This window comes from Anser anser, assembly GCF_964211835.1.
Source record: "Anser anser genome assembly, chromosome: 13".
Lineage (NCBI taxonomy): Eukaryota > Metazoa > Chordata > Aves > Anseriformes > Anatidae > Anser > Anser anser.
The window spans coordinates 13,032,780-13,054,839 of NC_139734.1; the positions used below are offsets into that span (position 1 = coordinate 13,032,780).

The 22,060-nt window shown below is 48.1% G+C and overlaps 1 protein-coding gene across 4 annotated transcripts in view; it reads left to right on the forward strand.

Moving 5' to 3' along the window:
• The window catches only part of LOC310880577 (gamma-aminobutyric acid receptor subunit gamma-4), a 46,344-nt gene extending 26,542 nt beyond the window's left edge, over window positions 1-19,802 (forward strand). For all 4 annotated transcript variants that reach the window (XM_083796648.1, XM_083796650.1, XM_083796649.1 and 1 more), the window contains 6 exons: window positions 9,303-9,523; window positions 10,134-10,216; window positions 11,739-11,876; window positions 13,259-13,411; window positions 14,900-15,102; window positions 15,749-19,802. In XM_083796648.1, the coding sequence (XP_083652774.1) occupies window positions 9,303-9,523; window positions 10,134-10,216; window positions 11,739-11,876; window positions 13,259-13,411; window positions 14,900-15,102; window positions 15,749-16,042 (1,092 nt within the window). In that variant the 3' untranslated portion in view covers window positions 16,043-19,802. The remainder of the gene's footprint in view (window positions 1-9,302; window positions 9,524-10,133; window positions 10,217-11,738; window positions 11,877-13,258; window positions 13,412-14,899; window positions 15,103-15,748) is intronic.
• The last annotated feature ends 2,258 nt before the right edge of the window (window positions 19,803-22,060 follow it).

Consider the following 22,060-nt stretch of genomic DNA (forward strand, 5'->3'; position numbering starts at 1 on the left):
CAGCAGCTGCATCTGGGTCTCCCTTTCCAGAGGTCCCCACCAGCACCTGGGTCTCTCCTCACTCTGGCCGGGGCAGGGGGCTGGAGGGACATCCCCTGTGCTGGCACCTGAGCTGCAGCGTGACCTGTCTCTCGGTTCAGTAGGAGCTTTGCCCTCTGCCAGAACAGCAAAAGAGGCTTTGCCAGGCTGCACAGGCATGGGCAATGGCCCCCGTGTCTGGGAGGTGGGAACGTCACCTGGATGTGCCTGTGGGACACGGGCTCAGTGCAGCCACGCAGCTGCAGCTCATGGGGGAGAGCACGGATGCAGCCGTCGTGATTGCAAGCACATCAGTATCGGCTGATGGAGTTGCTCTCAGCACTGAGATGTGTATTTGTGGCCAGGCCAGGAAGGACGTGTTTGATTCTGGTACCGATCTGTGCTCTGAACCTCATTAAATTGATTCCTCCAAGTCAAAGGGAAAGCACTCCTGCGTCAAATCTGAAGGATATAGGCTCTGAGCTGTACCAATAGTTGTCACTTGGTGGGCTGAATTATTTTTAAGGCAGGGTTGATTTATCTGAGCTGAAGGCTTTAGATCTCTGCACGGGAGAGCTCTGGATATTTAAGGTGTAGGAGGTGAGAGCAAAGTCAGCGTGCTGGTGAGAGGCCGGGGTTTCTGGTCTGGGGTGCACAGCCACCATCTGGGGAGCATCACTTGCCTTCTTCCCCCACCTGGGACAAATGACTAAAGTTCCTCAGCATTTCTGAGGGAAAATGGATTTATGGACAATCAAAACATTTATGTCATATCCTCCAGTTGTTCTGATTTGATTTCTGTATATTGATAAATTGTGTCCTCTAACTAAAGTATCAAAAGATGTTTGAAAATAGAAGTTGACGTGAATCAGGTAAGGGTAAAGCAAAATATTATTTAGTTTACTGAAGAAAAAAAAGCTTCTAAATGAAATGATACGGTTGAGGTAATTCGTTTTAGGTTTTGACACTTTTAGTTTATTTTCAGCAAAACTTTTTTCAGTAGATGAAGCCGTCCTACCATCTCCCCTAAAAAGCTGGTGTGAAATCTGCCTGCAAGAAACGTGCAGGAGAGGCTGTTCCTCAGGATTCAGCGTCTGTGGGTGACCAGAGGCAATATGCGTCAAGAACCTCTCTATGCCTCGATGTCAAACACTGAATATTGTGCCTGTTACATCCCATCTCCGTGCGCAGGAAGGGCCGTGGTTCTGTGGTAGCCTGAAAAGAAGAACTGAGAAAGGACAAACTAAATGAAGCAGGGAGAAGGAGCTAAATCGAGGAACTGGCAGGGCCAGAAGAGAAAGCTGGCAAGCACAGCAAGGGGGCATGAGAGACAGCATGAAACAGGTTTCCTTGAAAGAGTCAGTGGAGCGGAGCACGCTGCCTCTTCATCCTGGGCCAGCAGAGAACAGCGTCAGGAGTGACGGTCTGTGCAGAGGGCACAACCCCTCGCGTTTCGTGGAAGTAGAACTTCCACAGATTTTTTTTTTTGATTTATTTATTTTTACCTGGAGGGTGAGGGTTAGAAAGGGAATTTTACAGGCCAACACTGGTTTTCCTCCTGGCCGGCACAGGCATTTCTGTACAAAGAGCAGCATCCTAGGGACGTGGGCAGCAGGGGTGCACGGTGCTCTCCGAGGCCTGTTTTGGTGAGAGGACAGTGTAGCATCAGGGTCTGGGACATGCGCCTGTCTCTTGGGTGCCTGACATTGCCCACCCATCCTTACCCCCTCTGGTTTTGCACCCTGCTGTGCCATGCCGTGCAACTCCTGTGCTGGGCGAATGCTCCCAGCTCTGATCCACAGAGAAGGTAAAGTTCTTACAGCTCCCTTTCCCTGCCACCTTTTCCTTCCCGTCCTGGCCCCAAAGCACGGCTTCTGTAGGGATTTCTCAGACACTAAGCCCGGAGTGGGAGGGACCGCTCTCTTTGCGTGACAGTTGGCACCCTGCTGAGATCATTAGGCATGTTTCAGTCCGCAGAGAGAGCGGTCCCTGCCCTGGAGAGCGGGCAGCCTTACGAGATGAAGCGGAGTCCCATAAGAAGATAGGAAGGGGGTGGGAAATTGTGCGATGCTTGAATAGGACCGTTATAATTTGTGCTGTTTCTGTTCGTGGTGGAGCCCGGGCAGGGTAGTAATGCCTTCTTGCTGAGGCAGAGTGGTGAGCTGCAGGCTGAGGGGAGTCTGGAGAGGAGGAAGGAGTAAGAAGAGTAGGATCGGGGTAAAGGGAGGTGCTGTTAAAGGAATTCCGGCTTCTCGGCTGAATTTTGCCAAGCCGTGCTGAAGGAGCAGCCTTGGGAGTTAACAGCGTGCAGTGAGAAGGTTTCCCTTCTAGCCCTCTCAAAGGAAATTTCTTTTTGTCTTGTCAAACACCCCAGCAGCATAAAGGACAAAGAAACAGGAGCACCTGCCCCAAGTGCTAGGTATTCTCTTCCCATTATCCTACCTGCTTCTGTCCTCACCTCTTCTCCCCCCACACCTGCTTTCTCCTCTGGCACACAGCTGCCTCAAGCCCAGCGTCGTGGGGAGCATTTCAGCATTTATCAGCAAGGTTTGACAGACAGACAAGACTTTGGGTATGCGTGGCATTGCTTTGCAAGCAGCCCAAGCTTTTTCTGGAGATCGCAGTAACTGGACCGCATCCTGGTGTGCATCGGGAGGTGTTCACACATAACTTTCCACCCAGACCGTGTCCTGTCCTGAGGGTGCTGGGAAAAAAATGAAAGGAGGCAGCTCCTTCCCTGTGATTCTTTGCATAATACTTCACTGAAGTGTTCAGTATCTTCCCCTGTAATTAATTCTGCCCCATCTGCATACAGCATCCCATGTCTGTGCCTCTGCCTTTTCAATAATAACCTCGTCAGGGACAGTGCAGACAGACCGTGCTTCTATAAACCCGAGTCTGGCTGATGTCATGTCTCGACTCAAGGACTTTCCTTGATCCTTTGGGTAATGACTGTTAATCAGATGCTAAAACGCACACGTCTAGGTCACACGCCCCTGGGGCTCACAGGGCCGGGCCCCATGTGCCAGGCTGTGCTCCCACGGAAAGAGGAACAGGCACCATGGAGATCAGCAGCTGTCTTGGGGGTTTCACGTGAGGAGATAGCATCACTGAAGGACAGTAAGTGGCGTTACAGGGGAACAGCTCAGGAGGAAGGGCTTGGGGGAAGAAAAACTCTGGGGTCCTTGGCTGTTGTCGGTACAAAAGCCTGCTTTTCCTGGTTAGCAGGGTCACTCCAAAGCGGGATGGCCAGCAAGCAGCTAGCGTTCAAACATGCTCAGAGCACTCTGTGCCAGGGAAACGATTAATCTGCCAGCCCTGGATGCTCTGCAGCACCGGGGAACGTCAGAAATCCAGTTACCTATTGTGGAGTTGGTACCTCTATGGTTCATCCTCGCCTTCGTTGCCAGTTTTACGTGAAGGAAGCTTTAACAGGACAGGGAGCTGTGCTTTGGAAAGGGTGTCTCAAAGCGTAGGTCTCTGTGTCTAGCAGTGACTGGGAAAGCTGCCCCTGCCTGCACGTGTGTGGGAGCAGCACGAGCAGAGGTGGGGGGGGGCTGGCAGGCAGAAATCTCAGAGGGCAGCACTTGGATTTGAAAGCCCGGTCCGGTTCCCACTTGCGGAGACTCCAAGGGTGAGCAAGCCATGACTGGGGAGTTTGCAGTCAGCAGCATAGCATGTACAGCAAGTCCTGTTTGAAGGCTCCTGGCAAGAGCGCAGGACATGGTGATGTTTTTTAACAGCAAGTTGGTATTATAAAAAGAACACTGTCTCAACCGAGATTCCCTGGGCAGAGGCGAAAGACATTCAGACAAGGACAGCACTGCTGGTGTTGTTGCAGAAGTGAAACAGATGGGAAGTTCAGCGTGTCACCTTGAAAACACAGATCAGCAGAGCTCTGCTCCTTTTGTCCTTGTGAGCTCCCCCAGTCACTACGGCGTCACGGTCAGAAAGCTCTCCGGGCTGTGACTCGGAGGGAGGAGGATCTTGCAGGCATAATGGAACTTAGGCTCTCATTCTTTCGCTCTTTGTGTTGGGAAGACAAAACGCAGCCTCCCTGCACGCTGAGGTTTGTACAGCCCTGTTGCCCCGGAGGCTTATTCCTTCCTTTCCAGCACGCCCTGCGTTGAGAAGCAGCACCTGGCCCGGAGCAGGGAAAGGGAGGCACCCCATCCACGAGCGAGGTGTCCTACATCTCTGGCGGGTCAGTGGCAGGACCGAGAGGAGCCTGACACTGCCTCTTGCTGAAGAGCTCGGTGGCAGGCATTACCTGTGCTGTTAGCAGATGGACTTTGTGCTCGCTGCCTTTTACCAGTGCTTGGGTGTGTCATGCCCGCAGCACACGTCTGCCCACACCCTGCGTGGACAAGAAGTTGTGCACCACATTCGATGAGTTTTCTGAAATAAGGTCATTTTATTGAGTTCTCAGAGCGTGGAGAGTTTCTCTAGACCTTTTTTGTGTGTTCCCTGTGACGTGGAGCTGGCTGCGGCGAGCAGCCCAGGTGCCGTTAGAGCTGTTTGCAGGCGGGGAGGGATGCGTGGGAGGTCGTGGAGAGAAAAACGCTCGCCTGCACAAGGCTGTGTGGGTGGGGAGGTTTGGCCTGAAGGAGAAGCTTCCTCACTTGCCTTGAGCCGTGCAGGGACACCCGCCAGCCCTTGAAGGAAATATATCCCATTCCTGGGTCTCCTCCAATAACTCCTGAGATTTCACTGAACTGCAGCATCCCGAGGGGTTTACATGAAATAGTTGCTTTGTTTAGCAAGTGTTTTATCAAGTGACAGCACGGACCCACCAGGTTCACATCGGCCCACCGGAATACTCGCCGTGCTTCCCAGGCAAGCAGCCTGCTTTATTGCGCTGCAACCAGGGATTTGCTTGGAGGTGCAGAGGGAACTGGGCGCTACGAACAGAGAAAAATATCAGAACAATAAAAGCTAGAATGAGACTGGCTAGGGTATTAATCTCTCATCCTAGCTGTTATTTAGGATTTTTCCAAGGTTTCTCTCAAGTAGAGGAAAATGAAAGAACCTGTTTCCAGATTTCTGTCTCCTCTATTTGGAGGTTTTCTTGTTGCTGTTAAATGAAAGCGAAGTTAAAAAAAATATCTTTAAATCCCTAACTTTATCCTTATTTAGGAAGACATCTTCATCTTGTGGCTTTCCTGTTCTCTTTGGCATTTGTCGGAAAGTTGAGCTCTTAAAGAAAACAGAAGAATATCATAGATGAATACAGGGGGACTATCGGGTACCAGTTCCTCTGTACCCCATTAATTGCACCCTTTAGGGGTGGCAGCTGGATTGCACACACAAACTTGCTCTGAGCCATTTGCAAATTACACAACACAAGATCTCCTGGCACTGTACAACTGTGTTTATTTGGTGTACAAGGTAACCTGAAAATACAAAATGCGGATTTCAGGTTGTGTCATGCTAACCCTGTGAGTTGAAGCTCTTAGTCTGAAACTGGATGGCCCTAACTCACATCATCTCTGAATGCAGGGTGGGACTTGACCCCAAGCAGAAATGCTGGGAATGAAAATGTCAGCTTTTTCTCTTAAATGACTTTTCACAATTACATTCCATAGCTTTTCACTTAGACTTTTTTTTTTCTTTTCAAGATTAAATATTCCTGTATTTATGTGACACCCCCTTATTTCCCCAAATGCTTTTTTACAGGACAGATTTTTTTTGTTAATTTAATGTTTTGAATTTTACCTTTTTCTGGAACTGGGTTTCCACCAGCATCTGTGCCGTCCACATGAGGAGAACGAGGACTGATCAGTGACGTGCGGCAGTGCCAGGTGATGAGGGTGACCAAGAGCCAGCAGGGACATGCTGTAAGGCTGAGCTGGATCCAGGCCCACACCGCCGGCAATGCTGATGCTGCAGGGTGTTTCTTGGCTTTAGATACACTCACGTGATAGTATTCGGGGTAGGCAGTCTTCAGTGTTTGCCTTGCTGGCAATTTGTGTTGTTATTTTATGACTGAAGTTTGGTGTAAGATGGCATGCACGCCAACATGCGCGTGCTACTACACATGTGATCCAAATGGCACAGCCTAACTCTTACAATGATCCCTCTTCTTTCTCTAGTTCCTTCTGTCGAAAGAACTAAAAAGCCCATGCTGTTACAGAGAAGTTAACAGCCTCCATGTGCCGCACAGCAGATGGTATGGTAATGTTGGGGGCGTATTTTACAATAGCCTTTTTCCACATGGGGAAATTGAGGTATAGAGAAGTCTCCTTCTGATGCCTGAGCATGAAGCAGTGACAGAGAGAACCTGCAGGTGCAGGAGTTCAAGAAACAGCACCTCTATAGGTTTTAGGGCTGAGCTCATCCTGCCCTCAAGTCCCTAGGAGAGCAGCAGGTTGCTTTCTGGGTGTGTAGCTCTGAGTGCATCTCATTCAAACAGTGTATGTGAGACCTCTGAGGCAGGATCTGTGCAAAGAAAAAGCATCTCTCCGAACTGTTTTTGTTGCCCAGGGCTGGTGCTTTGGGCAGTTTGCAGCCAGCCACGTAAGTCACCTGGAGAGAGCATGGAGATAAAGTCCGAAGGTCCTCATACGACCACAGAGTGCCCCCCTCACTAGCCAAGGTGTCCACAGAGGCCTCCTCAGAAGGAGGAGGAATATGGCAAGCACGATGTCCGTGAGTCAGAGGACTGGCCATCCAGGGAAGGCAGTGAATTATGAATAATAATAGCTAGAAGGAATTATTGGTGAGATGCCCGAAGGCCAGAGCATGCGTGTATAAATTTTGCCTCGGCTAATTCTGAATGAAAATCCATTTGTAAATACTAACATCTCCCAAAGGATTCCTCACATAAAGGCAAGGCACCTACCTCAGCCAATAAGTTCTTCTTCATGTATAACTGTGCTTATAATAGCCACCAAAATTAGATCAAACAACAGGACAGTGACAATAACAGCTCAGATTTTACAGAGGAGCTGAATGACTTGTGTGCTGCGCTTTTTGCAAAGGCAGGCTATCAATGGCGCAAGAGGAGCTCTTTAATGCTGATCCCTTCTGAAAGCCTGGGCTTGACAGCAAGTGCTAAAACCCTGGGATATCTGACCCTCGGCTCTCCCAGGACGTTAGCACTGGTTATCCCAGACCTGACTACTGAATTTCACAGCAGGGCCTCTGACCTGAGCAGCCAGCTCTGAATTGAGCTCTCACAGGTTGTTCCAGTTAAGAGGTGAAAATGATGGTGGCATCTAACCTGGATTTATCATTGCAGTTTTGGTTGCTTTCTCCTATGCCAGAGGTGTTCCTGAGGAGGAGCAATGTAAGCTTATACTGGCTCAAACAGGGTTTGTCTGGGTGGGGGAGAATATGTCAAATGTTGGATTATTTTGTCCCCAACAGCTGGCAAGGAAAAGAAAATGGCCCCAAGCAGAATGAAGTCAGATTTCACCTTCAATGTCATTTTCTTGGGCTCCCACTACCTGATCGTGTCCCTGCTGTGCTAATGTTTCTTTGCCCACCTATGGGCTCTATCTCACTGTTTCACCACTTAAGACGTGTCTCTGTGTCCAAGTAGCACCTGGCTTTGAGGGCTGCTGTTATCCTAGCTCTGTGCCTCAGAAAGGGAGTGCTGTGCCTCCTCATGTCTGTTTTGAATCATTTGTGGAGGCAATGCCATCACTTTTATCATGCTTTAGCTTAACGTGCAGCATCTGTCCCTATTTAGAGCTACATTAGGACCTCATCCCCATCGCTTTGGTTCATCCCTAGGTCTAACCAGGGTGAAGTATCAGCCTAGAGAGTGAACTGACCGCCTGATGGCAAATATTCTTTTCTCATGATCTCATTTCTATGCAAGGGACGTTTTTGGTAGCAATCACTCATCACCGGTTGGCTGACAGTGGAACGAGGGCAAGGAAAATGAAGCGGGAGTCGTGCGCTGCCCTGCTCTGCCTCCCCCAAGCAGGACACGATGTCCAAGGGAGAGCCCTAAGAGCACCACATCTATTTTAATGGCACCGTTTGAGGAAGCCAGCTCTGAACCAGCAGTGAGGGCAGCGGAGGGAGGACGTGCTGCAGTCATAAAAAATTCCACGGGGATAAATCAATAGAGGGTCGAGGAGAGTGGGAGGGAGATGGCAAGTCAGGCTTTGTTCGTCTTTGCACACAGGAGAGGGGGAAACAATGCCTCTGTGGTCATGGCTGTTTAACAGGAGTGAAAGGGAGCAAAGTCCAAGCCAGAGAGGAGCTGGCAGAAGCAGGTGAAAGCCTATAGTATGGGCTGGTGGACCTGGATTTGGGGGTCTGGTTCAGACAGCCACTGAGTGCCAGACATGCTCCTGCACGGCACTAATTAGCACCTTCTCAGGCAGGCTGAAAAAGAGGGTAAGGAGCAAATTGACTCGCAGCGGCAGCGAGCAGCAGAACGGTGGGCTAATGATGTGGACCAGTGCCAGTCCAATCCAGATGGGAGCTGGTGAGCCAGTGCTAGCTAGGTGAGCTCAGACACCCTGCCTCTCACCAAAACCAAAGGTCCTCATTCTGCTGGAAACTCTGTTTTCTGCCTGCAAACTACTCAAGCAAATTTTGAACTGGCTGCACCGAAAAAAAAAGGGCTGCGTCAATAGCAGCTCCTCCCCAGCTTTCTTCTCTAATCTTCAGCAAGAGGTATCTGCCCAGGAACCCTTAGTGCCTTAGTTTTTTTATATAAATGATTTACACTATAAGTTCTGTAAGTTTTTATATAAATGATTTACACTATCAGTTCTATATTCAAAGGTTTGATTTTCACCAGGTTTATGTACACCAATACTATTGCTACTTGTACGGAGCGCTGCTGAGCTGTATGCTAACAAATAATAGAAACATACTGGCTGTGCATCTTCTCTGATAAGCTGGCAAGCAGTTTCCTTGCCTGTGTGTGAGATGTGTAGCCTAACTTAGGACTGGGTTCAGCCAGCGTGCACTCTGCCCCTCTGTGCCTGTGTTCCGGAGTGTTTTCTTTGTGTTACCTAGCAAGAGGAAGCCCAAGCCCTTGTTCATATGGTCTGGGCTGTCTGTGGGTCAGGCCAAATATGTTACGGCTCAGCCCACCAGCCAACAGAGTGCTTGGGCCTGCTTAAGTGTGCTCTGCATGTCCTAACCCTGAAGAAGAGATAAGCTAGGAAAGCTGTCGGTGGTTACCAACACCAGCTCCCAAACTTAAGAGGCAAACGCTCTGGCTGTGACTCCAAACCGGTGCCCTCCAGACCAGGGCACAGGGCGCTGCTTTGCCTGAGTCCCTCTCAGAAAAGTGTGTTTTTCCTTCTCTTCCACAGGAATACACCATTGATATATTCTTTGCTCAGACGTGGTACGACCGGCGTCTCCGTTTCAACAGCACCTTGAAGGCCCTCACGCTGAACACCAACATGGTGAGCCGCATCTGGATCCCAGACACCTTTTTTAGGAACTCCAAGCGGGCTGATTCCCACTGGATAACCACTCCTAATCAGCTCCTCCGCATTTGGAACGACGGCAAAGTGCTCTACACGCTCAGGTAGGGGCAGCAGGCACCATAGCTGGGCTGAAGAGGTGAGGGACCAGGGAGCTGATCAAGGCAGAGGAGAGATCCAGCTGTCCTGGGACAGAGTAGTGGAGATGCCTCCCAGTGCTGATGTTCTCACACATTCGGTACTGCTCACAGAATGGGCCTCCTCTTCCCAAGACAAAGGGTCACCCTAAAAAATCAAACTATTTTTCTGTATCATACCAGTAGAAAAGTCAAAAGCATCACAGGTTTCCCGAACCAAAATCCTTGAAATGTTTGTGTTGGTCAGTCCAGCTATTTTGGTTTGATAATAAACTTTTGGCTTTTGTTCCCATAAATTTCCACTCTCATAAATGAATCTGAAAAGCTCTCTAAACAAAAGGCTTTTTGAATGTGAAAATTAGATGGTTTTCCTCAGTTTGAAAATATCCAAACATATGCTTTGTTTTGCTGCTGTTTTGAAATGTTCCTGCAAACAGACTGATCTTCAACAAATTAGTGTCTCTCTTTCAAGGAAGCGAGAATCCCTTTGTCACATTATGGTGTTGAAATCAAACCACCTTCACCAGCACAAAATCTGAGCCTTCCTCTCCCTCTCTCTCCTTCTTTTCTCTCTCAGGCTGACGATCGAGGCCGAATGCCTGCTCCAGCTGCAGAATTTCCCAATGGACACTCACTCCTGCCCTTTGGTTTTCTCTAGTTGTGAGTATCCATATTTCAGAAATAGTTTTAGAAGGCAAGTAGAGAAACTTCAGTAGAGTAAAACTCTCTTCAGAGGAAACCATCTTCCCTTTTAGCTACGTTTTCACCTGATCTCTACGTCCCTCTTCCTAGGCCATTACCCACCATTACCTGGAGCATCCCCGCAGTCCTGGGCTAGCAGTTATTCAGGTGCAGATTCACAAACCTCTGAGTTTCTTCTTAATTAGGGCGGACAGTTGGAGGTGTTTATTTCATTGACCTTCTGGTCACTCTGACCTCCTAAACGTGATATATCCCTTCAGCTGGCAGACCAGTGACACAAGTCCTACATTGCATCATCACTCTTTTGCTCTCCAAGGGAACAGCTTGGCTTTCCAGACCAAGGGAGACACCACCCTCAGAGAGAAACCCACTTGCTGTACCAAAGGCAATTGAAAGGAGGAGGACTCACACACACACGCACACACCCTCAGTCCCCGTTTGTACATTCTCATCAGTAGACAGGGCTGCCGATGTTGGCACATCTCCACTGGTAATTTTGCCTTTCTGCACCAAGAGATTCCTGCCTTCGTGCGTTGGCTGGAAATCTGATTTAGTCACGGTGGCCCTGTTTTGGCCGCTCCCACTTCCCCTGCCACCGAAGAGATGCAGCTCACATGGTGCTGAGGTGCCTCAGAGGGAGGCAGCATGCTGAGGAGATAACACCACCGCATCTCCCGCCACCCCTCGTTCTTTGCTAATTAACAGTGCACGCCATACATTCTTGATAATTAGAAGCACACTTTTCGTTAGCTGCCAAGCTTTGCTCCTTCCCTCCTCTGAGGAGCTTTCTTGTAGGTGTTGAGGTCCCTGCCTGACAGTAGGCTCGTGTCTTTGCCAAGAAAGCCAGAGCCAGGAGACGCCATGCTGCAGCCTGCAGTAGCCAGGTCTCTTTCTCCATGGAGCAAATTCGGGGTGCATTACCTCTTCTTCTCCTTACAAACATCAGCTCCCAGGGTGAGAGGTGCAGAGACTGTCGGAGCAGACCCAGCCATGCTTCTTCTCATGTTTGCAGCTTTGTATTCTCGGTGTATTCATGCCTGGGAAGGAAGGGTAGCCATGAGGTCTGGCAGCCCCTTGCTGCCTCAGGATGCTAAAACACTTAAAGATCTCGGGCTGGCAGAGTGCTTTTACGCAACCCGAGTCTACTTCCCACCACTGCAGTCCTTAGAAAGGCTCCGTTTCTAGCATTATTTTACCCTTCCCTAGGACTCAAAGTGGCCCCCAAAGGGAGCTGCAGTCCCTGCTCCCATTGCATGTGGGGATGCCTGAGGTAATCTGACCATCAGAAACACCTGCCTCAAAACTTCATGGTAGCAAAGCATCTGGAAGGAGACGCAAGTGCTTTTGTAATCAGGGTGGTGTAGGGGATGGTTGCACATGATTTATGGTTGGACTCGAAGATCCTAGAGGTCTTTTCCAACCTACATGATTCTATTCTGTGATTCTATAATGTACTCTATGTCCTTGTCCCTTTTCCCAGACGGCTACCCACGTGAGGAGATTGTCTATCGCTGGCGGCGCTATTCCATTGAGGTCTCCGACCAGCGCACCTGGAGGCTCTACCAGTTTGACTTCACGGGGCTGAGGAACACCTCGGAAGTTCTCAGGACTGGGGCAGGTGAGGCAAAGGGAGACAGCCCACAGAAACAGCAGGGTGTCGGAGACCTCGCGGGATGCAGAGGAGTCACCAGACAGCTCCGTGGGTGGGAAGAGAGGTCACAAGAGCACAGTTAGAGGAACATAAGAATGAAAAGATGGACCTTTGCTAGAAGGAGCAGAAGTAATGGAGATGAAAGGTGAGGGGAAGTTAAAGCAGGTGTAGGTCAGAACTACAGACATCTGTGAACTGTAGGGGGACAATGCTGATGTGAACGAATCCCTAATCAAAGGGTCAGAAGGGAGAGGAGATGGAGTTCAGACCCCCTCTAGCTGGAGTATGTGCATGCTGTGTAGATCCCTGGGTGACTGTAATTGGAACACGGATGGAGAAATCAGAACTTGCAGGTCTTAATCCTGTCTCAGTCTTTCCTTATGTAAAGTGGTGTGGGGCTGATAAACACCTGAATTTTAATTTAAGAGCCAAAAATATTGCTGTGTGGGTGAAGAAATGAGGGGATGGGGGCCCTTCAGCTCCTCCTCATAGTAGCTCACATCCCCTTTCCTTCCTACAGACTACTGAGGAAAGCCTCTTTGGGTTCCTTCAGGTGGGGTCATATTTTGGCTTATATTTTTCAGCCCTCTGAAGGAGCAAATTCAAGCAGTGTTTCTCCCACCCAGAGAATGTTGCTATTGCCAACACTGGCGGCCAGTCTTTAACTTGGGCAGCACAAACTGAGAATAGGAGTGGTGCAGTGAAAGCGTCTTGAATGCGTTAGTGTTTGTCTGATGTTTGTAATTCTGTTTCTTGGTAATTGCTTGCAAGCTCCATCTTAACTCTAGAGCTGTCGGGTTGCTTTCTTTCAATACACACTGTGAGTCTGAAAAAGAGGAAGAACCTCAGCTGTAAGTTGCCAAATGAGCAATTAGGATGTGTAGCACCATATGTCTTTTCCAAGGGTAGAATCAGAGTCAATGGAAGCGATTGAAGGACGTCTCCTTTGTCGCAGCTCAGGTAGTTAGTTGACAAGTCAGGCCATGTAGTCTGCTACAGCTAAATAGCTTTCTATAAAAAAGAAGCCCTTGCAGCGATCAGCTGAGGTTGAATACTGTCTTCAAATTCTTCCCTGAAACTTTCCCAGATGGTGTGCTGCTCAGTGTGCTTGGATGGATACAGAGCAAGGCCAGTACAAATGCAGCCTTGTGGCCACATAACAAGCTAGACAGTTAGGCAAGCACAAAGTCAGCTCTTAAATTGGTCACAAAATCAGAAAGTCAGGCAGGCACAGAGCCAGCTTGCCAGACAGGTAGCCACAGAAACACTCCAAATTCTGAAGCGTTCTTATTCCTGTGTTTGAGGAAGCCACGTGTTATGATTCCAATGTCTCTGTCACTTTTTCCTAGGGGAGTACATGGTGATGACAGTTTCTTTTGACCTAAGTAGACGTATGGGTTATTTTGCCATTCAGACCTATATTCCCTGCATCCTGACTGTTGTTCTCTCCTGGGTTTCCTTCTGGATCAAGAGAGACTCTACACCAGCCAGGACTTCTCTGGGTAAGAGATAGATTTTTGCATGCTGACTGCTGCAAGGCTAGCAGACTGATAGTGTTGGAGTATGGAAACTCCTAAAACACTTCAGCATTATTCAGCTTAATAAAGGGTACCACTCGTCCATCTGTTTGTAGCAATGTTCTCAAGCTCAACTAAATCCCTAGCTGCTCTTGCTTGGACTACTGGCTTATTTCAGGGTGGCACAAGACTCTTATTTCTTGATCTGAGACCTGAACACGGCCTTTTCCAAGCTGACAATGTGGTGTTCTCATGCTCCAAAAGGGAGAGGGAAGGAGTGTGCTGTGGCATTGCAATGCTGGCCCCTGACACATGCATGTGTTCTGTGTCTCCTCGTGACTTCCCAAGGGCTCGGTAGGTCCAGTGACACGAAGGCTGCAGGGTAAGGAGCAAAGCTGCTCTGCCATATCCACAGAGTCCCAAGCTCTGGCAGGAGCTGCAAGCCTGGCAGGAAGATCTACCTATTGCTTAGATCTGCTCTGCAATCTGCGGTGGCTCTCTGAGGTAGAATAAAGCTTATGTTGATTGAATCCTGCTCTGATAGGAGCTAGAGAGGGCTTTACAAATCTTTAAAGCGCTTTGGCTGTACCTGAATTTTGCAGCAAGCTCTGCTTCCCAGCGCTGCCCTTCCTACCAGCCCTGCTGACTTTCCCTTTAATTGGAGGTTGTATTCCCAGCCTGCCTGCAGGCTTCTGCGGGCAGGGAGAGGAGAGGAGAGGGGCTGCCACCATCAGGCAGGGCTATTCAGAGTCCATCCATTCTGACCAGCCATCCTCACCTCCCTATCAAAACCAGTTCATTTTGTGTCCATGAACAGGGCAGGAGAGGAACTGGGGTGTTGTTTCCAATGGAGGTGAAGGTATGTCATAGTCCATGGCTGGGGAAGGCATGAACAACAAGAGGCAAAAAGACACCACTGTGGTGCATGACTCAAAAAACAGGCAGGCTCCCCCAGAAGGCAGGCCTTCTCTGTGGGAAGTGACCTCTGCACATCAAGAGTAACGTATTCTCTCAACAGCCCCTGTTGTACTTTATATAAATGATCCCTGGCACATTTGAAGCCCGTCAGCCTGCATTAGGGAGATGTAAACCGGACCAGTTCCATTGGCTTTTCAAATGTATGGGAAGTCACATCGCAGCTGCTAATGCAAATACCTCAGGAAAATACGGAAAGCTCTTGCTGTGCCCCTACCCAGAGCTGTTGGGGTGAGCACAGAAATGGGTGGCAGGTGGATTTAGAGGAGCGCTAGTGTGCAGGAAGAGTTGCTGCTGCTCCTCCACATCCTAAAAACAGTGGAGCATGGTCAGAGGTCACTGCAGGACCACAGTCTGGCTAAGCAGAGCAAAAAAAGGGACCAGACAACCAGAGGCATTTCTCTCCCACAGAAGGGAAATGGAGGTGTTCTGGGGACTGGGTGCATGCAGAAGACAGAAGTGTTCTTCTTTACCCAAACCAGCTCTTTTTCCTCTTAGGCATTACCACTGTGCTAACAATGACCACTCTGAGTACCATCTCCCGCAAGCACCTTCCCCGTGTTTCCTACATCACAGCCATGGACCTCTTCGTCTCTGTGTGCTTCATCTTCGTCTTCGCAGCTCTCATGGAGTACGCTACACTCAACTACTTGGTGGGAAACAAGAAACCACTGGAGCACAACAGCAGGAAAGCCAGGCTGGTAGGTTGAAGGGGCTAGCAGAGCTAGTTATTGTTACAACCCCAAGTCATTTAGAAATATCCCTCCTGAGCCTGCACTGGAAACTGCTGAAGCTGTTTAGTGCGTGGGCTCTGCCATGTTCATAGCGTCCTCAGACCAACGTGTGTGCTGGGTCAGAGCACCTGAAAGTGAGACACAACAACAAAAACAAACAACAACAACAAAACAACACCAAGGCTCCCATAAAACAAGGAGGTGTCCCCAGCAGGTGAGAGCAACCAGAAGACATCTGCACTGTGTGCTCTGCCTTCAGAGATAGCTGAGATCAGAGGAATGAAGGAGGAGGCCAGCACAGTTGAAACCAAACAGCCCATTTGCTGACTATCAGTGGCACAGCTGGGGAATCAGAGCAAGCAGCTCATTGCTGCCTAAAGCCATGCCCTAGGATGCCAGGGAGGAAACTCGCATTCATGCAGGGAGCTGCCAAGTCTTCACAGCATGCCAAGGTGGTTATCTACAACCAGGTGCAGAGATGGGAGGGGATCAGTCACCTCCCTCCATTGAACTGTGCCTATGTTATGAACTAATTGCCAGTTGGATAAGTTTGGATGTCTCAAACGTGATCTCTTGCCTTTTTCTTTAATCCACTTATATCTCTTCATTACAGCCACCTGCTGGCGCACAGGTGATGCCATCCTTCACTGCCATCAACATCAACAACATCATGCATTGGCCCCCAGAGATAGAGGATGATGAAGATGAAGACCCTGGCTCCCCGTGCCTGGAAGGAAAGGAATGTGAGAGGTTCTTCTGCTGCATTGAGGACTGTCAGACAGGGATGTGGCGGGAGGGGAGGGTCCGCATTCATATCTCCCGCCTGGACTCCTACTCCCGTGTCTTCTTCCCCACCGCCTTCCTGCTCTTCAACATTGTCTACTGGATTGCGTATCTCTATCTCTAGCTGTCCTTTGTTCTCAGCTGGAACGGACTGGAAGCCAGAAGACAGGCTTTTCAAGGAGCATAGAGAACAGTGTCTCTTCCATTTAGTCGATTGTCATTCTGAACAATCCAACCTGGTGAATTCCTTCATCCTGCTCTCTCATCTCTTCTGAGAAGAACCAGACGGCTTTTTTTTTTTTAGCCCCCAATCCTATCTTTTTAGATAATCTTCCCATCCCAAAAACCCTCTCTCCAGCACCACCAGCATTTTACTCCTTGTAAGATTGCCCAGAAAGTTCTATTTCCCAAAACATTAGGGATTTTGTCAAGAACTAAATCCTTAATGTTTAATTTTTTCATCCACTCCCACTGCAAAAATTCATGGGAAATGATTATAAATGGAGTTTTCTGCATAGCTAAGCCTGCAAAGGAAACAAAGCAGATTTTACAACTTCTGGACCATCTCAGCCAGAATAGACTTTGTGTTAGAGGCTTGCCTGGGGGCTTCTAGGTCAGAAGGAGAGAAGGGGGGTGAACGAGGGTGGCAATACAGCTTTCCCACAGTAGCTGGGCTTGGTGAAAATGTTTTGAACCTGCCCAGAAAGCTGACAGTGGCACAGACAAGAATGGAGTAGCTGAAAGCCTCCACCAGGTCCCCATAAGATGTCTGTGGAGTCTTGCTCGTGGATCACCTCACTACTTGTACCAAGCGGCAACCAAGGCATCCACTCAGTGAGGCATTTTTCCTCAGACAGTGGTGAAAAGCACCTCGTAAGTTTGGAGTGCCTATCTGCCTTACTGGAGCAGACTTTTCAGGGCCCATGCTGGTATTCTGCTTTGTGATCAGGACTTGGAGTGGGGTATGTAGTTTATGTTCAGCATAGCCAAAACATGTAGAAAATTCCTTATGCTGTGAAGACTAGAAGCAGGTTCATAAGTCCATTGAGTGGTAGCTGTCTTTGGCCTGTTTCGTGTGAGCTGGGCCCTGTTCTACCATGCATCATGGAGGGGCAGTGCGCTCTTTCACAAGGACACTTGTTGAAACCATCAGATCTGTGCATGATAATAGGTGCTAACCTGAGAAAGCAGTACTAGAGAAGGGAACACTATCAGCAGTGCTGCACCTACTCGTGGTGGGGAGAGAGAGTTCCTGCAGCTCAGATTATCTTTTTTTTTTTTTTTAATATTTAAAAGAAAAGATAGACTTCAATAAAACTGTATGGCTTCTTCCACCTGGAGGGCCACCAAGTCCTACCCCTTTTCTTCCCAAAGTCAGGAAGGGGAGCAAGTGTTACGTGGTAGTTCTCAGGAAGGTCTGACAGAAAGAGCTGGTTCCTAGTGGTCTCGTTTGCTTGTCAGGACCCTGTCCACTGCAACAGGATTCATCAACAACCCTGAAGAAAAGGGCTAGAGAAATGCAAAATACTGACTCAACTGTATTTTGAAATCGTATAATGTGGAAAGGCAAATTCAGGTCCAAGGTCCATAATGTGTACATCAGCTGCCTCCCCATTGATACCAACTGCTGATGTGGCCCACAGCATGATTGTGAAAAGCAATGTGACATTAATATTTACTTACTGTGTAAATTACAAACAAAGACATTATTTTTAAAACACATATTAGAAACAATTGCTACTTAAAAGGCTTGTTGTGAGAAGAAAGCTGGCATGGCTGCAAAGAAAAGTTAGGAACGGCTGGCTTGCAGGACATCTAAAGGGCAGGAGGTTTTATGTATTCTTAGACAGCAATTTGATCTGTTTTAAAGATGGATTTTGACACTGTTAAATCTGATCTGAATAATGAAGTGTCATGTTTAATTCATTCATAAATACAGCCTTACCTTGGTTGCAGAGGAACAGCTAGAGCGCCTAATTAAGTATACAATAGTACAACACTCAGCTAAGTATAACCTAATGGGGTCAGACCAGCATAGCTCTGGAAAGGGAAATTGTGCCTGTCTAACCTGTTACAGTTCTTTTAAAATACCAAGTAAGAGATAAAGGTTACCCAGAAGCATAATTTGCTTAGCTACTCCGACAGCTTTTGAAAGGATGGAAAGAAATTATGGCGGGTGGTTCTAACTGAGGAAATTGATTTAGCAAAAGAATTATTAAGGAGGTTCTAATTAGAGGAAATTAACTGAGGAGAGGGGGAAAAAGAATTGTTAAGGAGGTTCTAATTAGAGGAAATTAATGTTTTAGAGAGAGAGAGACAGAGAGGGAGAAGTCTAAGAAAAGAATCAAAACAACTTCCAGACAAGGAGGGCTGCTGGGTGACAGTGCCGACTCCCAGCCAGGCGGGTTGATGTTCTGCTCCTGATAGCAAAGTGCTATTAGATGTGGCAATAGAAAAGCCTCCTATGACTCAACTGTACACTGACAGGGAGCTGGATTAAACAGGGACCTGTGATCTCTGCAGGGAGCCAAAAGGAAAGAGCATCCTAGATTAAAATTGGCTCACACGACAGCCTCTGAGTGAAGCGTGTCTCCACATGTCAGAAGGCAGCTGCTGGTGTGTGTGTGGGAGGGGGCGCCCTGGCGGTAAACCAGGGCCTGTGCCAAGTATGCTCATTAACAGTACGATGGCATAAAAGGTGTACAGGCAATGGAGGCTGCAGTGAAGGCAGGCAGCAAAATCTGGAAAGGTAACATGCAAGAAAGGACTGCTGGAAGGGGAAATTCAATGTACATGTCCAAAAGAGTCCAAACATCTCCAATTCATTGGAGCCTCAGAGCACTTGGGAAGATGAAGGATGGATGGATGTGATCGTCATGGACACCAGAGGAAAGACTTCAGCCTTGAGAGCAGCAGCACGTTGAAATTAGACCTTTAACAAAATGAGTCAGGAGAGAAGCACAGTGTACAAGCGACCTAAGAGGATGACAGGGACTTGGGCAAAGTAGACTTGAAAGATTATAAGATTTCACCCCAAAAAAAAGATAAAGCCAACACACACCTAGGTAATTTAACCAATGATGGAGGCTTTGACAGAGGAAAATAGCCTAGCGTGGGCTGGAGCACAAGGAAGCTGATTACTAAGGCTGGGGAAGGAGGAGGGAGGGGGCTTTTTGGCTTAGGGAAATCTGTGCCCATCATAAATAGCTCAATAAATAAAGGCATGCACGAATTCAAGTATGTTGTTAAGTTTCAACAATATCTCGAAAAAGGAAAGCCAAGAAAAGACAGAAAGAAAAATCCACCATTTTTTGAAATTACTTTGCAAAGCTCCAGTCTTCTGAAAACATGCGTAAGGAATTCAGGGCACAGAGACACTCAGCAGCCATGCGTGGCCCTGCTCAGCCAGGCAGGGGGAACCGAGCCCCACTGCTCCCTTCCCAAAATTGCCTTTCCCTGCATGCTGTAGCTTCTGCCATCACAGTGGGGTGGGTTGTGGTATTGTAGCATCTTTCAGACCGGGACAAATGTTGCCTTTTCACCAGAGTCTGACTAGCTCGCTCCAGGGGACACAGCCTGAGAACATCTGGCTAATGAGGGGAACTGGAAATGATTATCTCAGCATTTATGTTTTATGGCTTTTGTTTAGAAGATGAAATAAGTCAGGGGAAAAAAAAAAAAAAGATGATTTGTCATATCTCTGTCTTCAATTCCTATCCTTCCCTCCAAATTATACCAGATAAGGGACCATTTTTAGACTGTAAGCTCTTCAGGGCAGGGACTCTCTTATTGTATGTTTGTATAGGGCCTGGTACTCTAAGGCTTGATCCTTAACAGAGTTTTTGGGATGCTATTTATTATAGATAATAAACAATACTATGGACTATCTGTCTCCAAGAATACTGTCTATCCACATGGTGTAAGAAGACTACAAGTTGTTCCCCATCCCCCTCCCATTGTAATTACTGGAGGTGATTAATATTTTCATTTCCCCAGGGAAAAAAAAAAAAAAAAAAAAGTTCTTACTATAAAGTGTGGGAAAATGTTGGTAGTTGGGAGAATTTTGAAAGAAAGGGAGTGTTGATGCTAACTGAAAAGCTCTCCCCCCCCCCCAAAAAACACCACAGCAAAATCATCCTAACACAGAAAGCACCACATGGGGCCTGTCTGGGGACAGGCCTTGTTTTCTGGCTTCCTTCCTGCCCCACACCGCTCCCGGGCTGCCCGGAGTTTTCCCGATACGATACGTCAGTGAGCATTTCGCCATCCCCAGGACAATTTCTCCCACGCGCGGAGCAGGGCCGCGGCAGGGCCTCCCCATCGTCATGGAAACCATTAGGCCCAGGAGCTGCTGCCAGTGCTCAAACTATAAAATCATTGTGCTTCTAACGTGATTTTTTTTTATTCTTTTTTTTTTTTTTCCACCTTTTGAGTGCTAACAGGAGGTGTTGTTATTTTTACTTGAATTGCGGCAAGGGAGTGCTGAGTTTCCGAGCAAGGCCGGGCTGCCCACATGCCCTGGCAGTTGCCAGCGGCCTGCTTGCCCCAGCCAGGCCCACGCAGGACAAAGGGTCCCACAGCTCATGGCCACTTCTCAAGTGAATTTCTTTTTCCCCTTAATGCCAGACCAGCATGACAGGGCTGCACAGATGGTGCCTCATACAAAGGGAGGTCATTGATAAAACGATGTTCTTCCCTTTCTGCTGAAATGCACTGTTTTTCTACCCAACCCTAGAAAAGCAGAGCAGGCACAACACACGGTCCTTACTTGCCGGTGGTCTTTAGTTCCGGCTGTTCCTGATCTAGCAGGACTGAGAAGAAGGGGAGAAACTCTCTGCAACCTCAGTTCTCACCATCCCAGGAAGGGAAAACCTCCTTTCTCTCTCTCTGGCACACATTACATGACTTCAGGACTTCAAGCTTTGACAGTTCTCAAAATGTTAAAAACATGAGATTATGGGGAGGAATCTATATTAAGTCGTTACTTTTTACATTGCTAAAATATATTCGTAATGTCTTCCTCTTAATATCTCAGATTTATGGGCTCTGGGAAGATTGAATTTAGGAGAACGAGCATGGCCAAAAATTTTTCAAGCTCTGTACTGCAGGGCAAGAAGGCAGACAGAAACAATTCCACCTCTGCAAGCACGACAGGGTTTGGGATGGGTGCTGCCAACCCAGACCTGTGTCCAGATGACTGTTACACACAGCATTATATTTGTTTTCTCTGCTGCAATGTGTCAATGGAGAGAGGTGGCATGACCTCTTCTTCCCAGCAAGAGAAACTCCTCTTGGAGAAAGGGCATTCATTGCCTGACAGCACCGCGCAACCTATGGCAGCCCATTAGTAGCAGGAGGTGCACTCTGAAGTTGTAGGGAACATGTCTAAGCTCCCAATGTTGCCATCACACTGGGTAAAGAAACCAGGAGGAATGCTTTATTGCCTGCAGACCTTCAGGGAAGATGTGTGTTTAGGAAAAAAAAATGTTTTTTGAAAAAAATCTGTGCAAGAAAAAATTGACCCATTTTTTTTTTTTTTCCAGAGGAATCTCAGTTCTATGCAGAACTTTTTTTTTTTTCCCCTCCTGTTGCAGAGTCTTTATCTTACTGTCAGCCATGACTTTACCCCTACGTTTTTTTCCCCTTTCTCCCCACATCTTCCAAAAAAAGTAAATAATAGAGGCCAGGTTTCATCCATACCAGCCACGCTTCTGGCACCATCTGAGCCCATATGACAGTAACAACACTCCAGGATGGGAGAGAGCAACCGAAACCTTAATAGTCGCTGTAAGCAGGTCGGCATAGCAACATCTCCAGAGAGAGCTCTCCATGGGGTCATTTCCATTCACTTTAAAGCCCACTTGGGCTGCTAGAGTGGTATAAAATGGACTCAGAAAAGCTGTTAATTAGGATTAGCAGCTTCAGGAACATCAAGCCACAGCGCTCCAAGCTGAGCCATTTATCTGAGAGAACTAAGGCCTCTTGAGTGCCTTCTAAATCAAGGCACAGGACACCACGTGTCAAGGCAGACAACTTTGGCATCAAATGGCAGAGCCATCTGGTTAACCACAATAGAAGGTTCCTACCTTGGCTCCTGAATGACACTGCAGCAATCTCCTGTGATCAGATCACTTTGCCAAAC